We start from the raw sequence: 4411 nt of genomic DNA, 5'->3' as shown, positions 1-4411 counted from the left end.
ATCTATCGATACTTTCAAGGTTAGAAGAAAAAAAGGAATCACTCAATTGGATGACACAATACAATATATATTTAATATTTCTTTTTTTTTTCTGTCGACCAGATATCAATCAAACCTTTTCTAGACTAGTCTAATGTTACTCGATTTATTTTAGTATTTCATCAAAGTTTGAAATTATTTTATAAGTTTATCGCCTTGATTCTATTTTATCAAAAAAAATTGGTAAGGATTCCTTCTCTTTTTTTTGGTATATTATACTAAGAATAGAAATCTTTGATGAACGGGTCCCGGAATTCTTATTATTTCGACACAAGAAAGGGAATTTTACACACCCTTTTCTTGTGTCGAAGGCTAGAAAGATGAAGAATACTCCCTGTAATTATTTGTTCCCCTCATTTACCCTTCCTTTCTATTCTCCACTTACTTATATTATGTTTAGTCTCTACTCAAATTGAATTTAGAAAACAAAACCTATTCTGTAACATTTAAATCTGACACTGACAATAGGAATATAATTACACCCCCCCAATTTAGTCCAATTTAGATTGAAAAATGAAAAAAAAGAGGTAAAGACAAATAGTCTTCTTCACAATATACATATTTTGTTTTGAATGCGGTAAAAGCAATTCCTAGAGAAAGAATAGAAATAAGCAAAAGACTTTTCATCCTTTTTTCATTATACCTAACCTAATTGCCAGGAAGAATTTGTTCTTTTTTACAAATTTGATGATAAATCCATAGATCTAGAAATTCATTTCGGACACTTGAACCTTCTCAAACTGTTTCTTTTTAAGAACCAAAAAGATTTGTGCAAAAACAATAGATGCCAAGAAGAACAAAAGACCTTTGACGCGTAGTGGGTCTTGAAGTACTATTTCTGCATCCTCCTGACCAAATCCACCCACATTAGGATTAATTGTTAATGGTTGATCAAGTTTGATATATTCACCCTCTGAAACAAAAAGTTCTAGTCCTGGGGGGATAATATCAACCGCTTGATGTCCATCCAAGGTATCTGTTATGGTTATTTCGTACCCCCTTTTTCTTTTCGTATGATTTTGCTTACTATACCTACTGTCGTAGAATTATAAACAGTATTGTTACTTTTGTTCCCGTCGGGATAAATCTGGCCCCTTCCCCTGTTGTCGCCTACGTATATGGGATATTTTAAGAAATGAACATCCTTATTACTAGCAGGGTCTGGGGAAAGAATAGGAAAGGTGATTTCACTATATTTTTTTTACCACGAATAGGACCTATTACAAGAATATTTTTCTTAGTGGGGCGATAGTTCTGAAAGGAAAGATTGCCTATCTTTTCTTTCATCTCGGGTGACATACGATCAGGCGACGCTAACTCAAACCCCTCTGGTAAAATAAGAACAACACCCACATTCAAAGCCCCTTTCTTACCATTAGCAAGAACTTGTTTCAGTTGCATATCATAAGGAATTCTAACAACCGCTTCAAATACAATATCAGGAAGTACCGCTTGTGGAACCTCAATATCCATGGGTTTATTCGCTAAATGGCAATTGGCACATACAATACACCCAGTTGCTTCTCGTGGATTTTCATACCCTTGTTGTGCAAAAATGGGATATGCATTTGAAATGAAAGCCTTGGTTATTATATAGATCATGAGCGATACGGAAATGGATCGAGTAATCTCCTCCTTTATCCAAGAAAAAGTAATTCTAGTTTGCATGGTCCAATCATTGATCCCAAAAATTTCTACAATAAAATTAGGTAGGTCACTAGTATAGTTCCCTAGCCACGATTATGTTATTTACTTTTACTGAAAACTGAAAAAAAAAAGACTGAAACAGAGGAGAAATTGTATTCTCCTGATGGGTAGAAAGAGTAAAGTAAGTACGACTTTGCATGCTTTGCTTATCTCGAAAGTAAGAAAGATTATAATTGAATCCATGAATCATTTTTCAGTCATTCATTGAATGATAAATAACTACAAGTGACGGAGGTACACGATTTAAATAACAAAAAATCCAATATTTAAAAATTGTATCTAGAATGACTGGAAAGGTAGAAACAAGACCAGATATATTTTGATCATTATGAGGAAATCCAAAATCTTTTTATATAGAGCCAATCATTAGTTCCCAACCGTGGGGCAAATTAAATCGTATACATAAATCTGTTAATAAAAGAATAGAAAAAGCTTTTATTGTGTCGCTTAAATTATATAGGAATTCTTGAACCCAAGAGTTAAGAATAAGAAGTTCTTCATTCCCCAAAATTGAATAACCACTTAGAATAACGAAACAGATTAGATTAGTCGAGAAGTGAAAAATCGTATGGATATGATCCTCATTGTGCAGCTTGATCAATTAGATCGTTTCTTTTTGGATTCCTATACGAAGCTTCTGTAGATGTGTTTCCGAGTATTCTTTTATCATTTCGTCCAACGGAAAGAGTTCCTCTACTTCTATGAATTGTTCTAGAATACTCTTTTCTTGAATATCATTCAAAAAAGTTTTGGATTTCCTAGTATCCCACCAATTAGTAATCCAAGATTTCAGACTTTTATTAAATGAGAGAGAGATCCACCAGCGCAAAAATACTATAGATGCAAGATATAGAAGGGGAGTGAATGCTTCCTTTTTTGCCATTTTTTCATTTCTGAGTTGTTAATGAACCCACCTTATTCGTTTACTTTATGTGATCTAATCTTTCTATCAAGCATGCCTTTCATTATATTATAAAGTAGCGGCCCATGAATCTATTCTCTGTTTTTTTTATTCAGTGCTTAGCCCTTGAATCTAATTGAATCTAAAAAGAATACAGAATATAGAAAATAAGAATCCACTTTGAATCCGAATGAAATATATATATTATTGTTATGTTGATATTGTTATTATTATTGTTTCCAGATATCTCAATTGATCAAATTCGAAGCAATTGCCCTGTTTTGATAACTGCCCGAAAGAACCGCTTCAAATAATAAAGATTGTTCTATTCAGATTTTGAGACGAAGGAGCGCCCTGTCTATATGAAGATCGCAATCAAATATGTCAAAATTTTTTGCGGGTTATCTAAACTATATATAGTCTAGAGTCCAGTAATAATTGAAAAAAAATTAGGAAAAATATTATGCTGATAAAAAATGAGTGACAAAAAAAGACAGAAATGGTATCATTACGTTTGTCATTATGTTAGCCATACCAGTGATTTGGAGGAGATCTCTCGCAAAATATTTAGTGCCTATTTCGGCCAACTCTCCATCATCTTTCTTTGGCTGAGCGGCATGTATTTCCATGGTGCTCGTTTTTCCAATTATGAAGCATGGCTCAGCGATCCTACTCACATTGGACCTAGCACCTAGGTGGTTTGGCCAATAGTGGGCCAAGAAATCTTGAATGGCAATGTGGGTGGGGGTTTCCGAGGAATACAAATAACCTTTGAATTTTTTCAGATTTGGCGAGAATCTGGAATAACTAGTGAATTACAACTCTATTGTATCGCAATCGCTGCATTGGTCTTTGCGGCCTTAATGCTTTTTTCCGGTTGGTTCCAAGATGTAGAATCTATGTTGAATCACGATTTAGCAGGGCTACTGGGCCTTGGGTCCCTTTCCTGGGCAGGGCATCAAGTACATGTATCTTTACCAATAAAACAATTTCTAAATGTTGGAGTAGACCCTAAAGAGATCCCACTTCCCCAGTTTTGCCGAGGGAGCAACCCCATTTTTTACCTTGAATTGGTCAAAATATGAGGAATTTCTTACTTTTCGTGGAGGATTAGATCCAGTGACTGGGGGTCTATGGTTGACTGATATTGCACACCATCATTTAGCTATTGTAATTCTTTTCCTAACAGCGGGTCACATGTATAAGACCAATTGGGACATTGGGCATAGCCTAAAAGATATTTTAGAGGCTCATAAAGGTCCATTTACAGGCCAAGGGCATAAAGGACTATATGAAATCCTAACAACATCATGGCATGCTCAATTATCTCTGAACTTAGCTATGTCAGGCTTTTTAACCATTTTTGTAGCTCACCATAAGCATTCCATGCCCCCTTATCCATATCTAGCTACTGACTATGGTACACAACTGTCATTGTTCACAAATCACATGTGGATTGGTGGATTTCTGATAGTGGGTGTCGCTGCGCATGCAGCCATTTTTATGGTAAGAGACTATGATCCAACTATTTGATACAACGATCTATTAGATCGTGTCCTTAGGCATCGTGATGCAATCATATCACATCTCAACTGGGTATGTATATTTCTAGGCTTTCACAGTTTTGGTTTGTATATTCATAATGATACCATGAGCGCTTTAGGGCGTCCACAGGATATGTTTTTAGATACAGCTATACAATTACAACCCATCTTTGCTCAATGGATACAAAACACCCATACTTTAGCACCCGGTGCAACGGCT

At 35.2% G+C, this 4411-nt stretch overlaps 1 protein-coding gene across 1 annotated transcript; it reads right to left on the bottom strand.

The window, feature by feature from the left end:
- Window positions 1-727: 727 nt before the first annotated feature.
- LOC121218335 (cytochrome f) lies at window positions 728-1997 on the bottom strand. The gene is made up of 3 exons (XM_041095426.1): window positions 1245-1997; window positions 1072-1149; window positions 728-952 (listed from the first exon to the last, which is right to left on the bottom strand). The coding sequence occupies exons 1-3, from the start codon at window positions 1705-1707 to the stop codon at window positions 744-746; spliced, it is 750 nt and encodes a 249-aa protein (XP_040951360.1). The 5' UTR covers window positions 1708-1997; the 3' UTR covers window positions 728-743.
- Between the last annotated feature and the right edge of the window lie 2414 nt (window positions 1998-4411).

This window comes from Gossypium hirsutum, chromosome D06 (genome assembly GCF_007990345.1).
Source record: "Gossypium hirsutum isolate 1008001.06 chromosome D06, Gossypium_hirsutum_v2.1, whole genome shotgun sequence".
Classification (NCBI taxonomy): domain Eukaryota; kingdom Viridiplantae; phylum Streptophyta; class Magnoliopsida; order Malvales; family Malvaceae; genus Gossypium; species Gossypium hirsutum.
The sequence above is the reverse complement of the archived record's forward strand: the minus strand, read 5'-3'. Positions and strand labels throughout refer to the sequence as shown.

Bases quoted from the DNA above. Each gene is read 5' to 3' on its own strand.
- LOC121218335 (XM_041095426.1), bottom strand. From the start codon at position 1,707: ATGCAAACTAGAATTACTTTTTCTTGGATAAAGGAGGAGATTACTCGA. The intron at 1,150-1,244 runs GTAAAAAAAATA...CCATATACGTAG, and splicing joins TGTAATAGGTCCTATTCGTG to GCGACAACAGGGGAAGGGGC. The intron at 953-1,071 runs GTATAGTAAGCA...TTTTTGTTTCAG, and splicing joins TTATAATTCTACGACAGTAG to AGGGTGAATATATCAAACTT.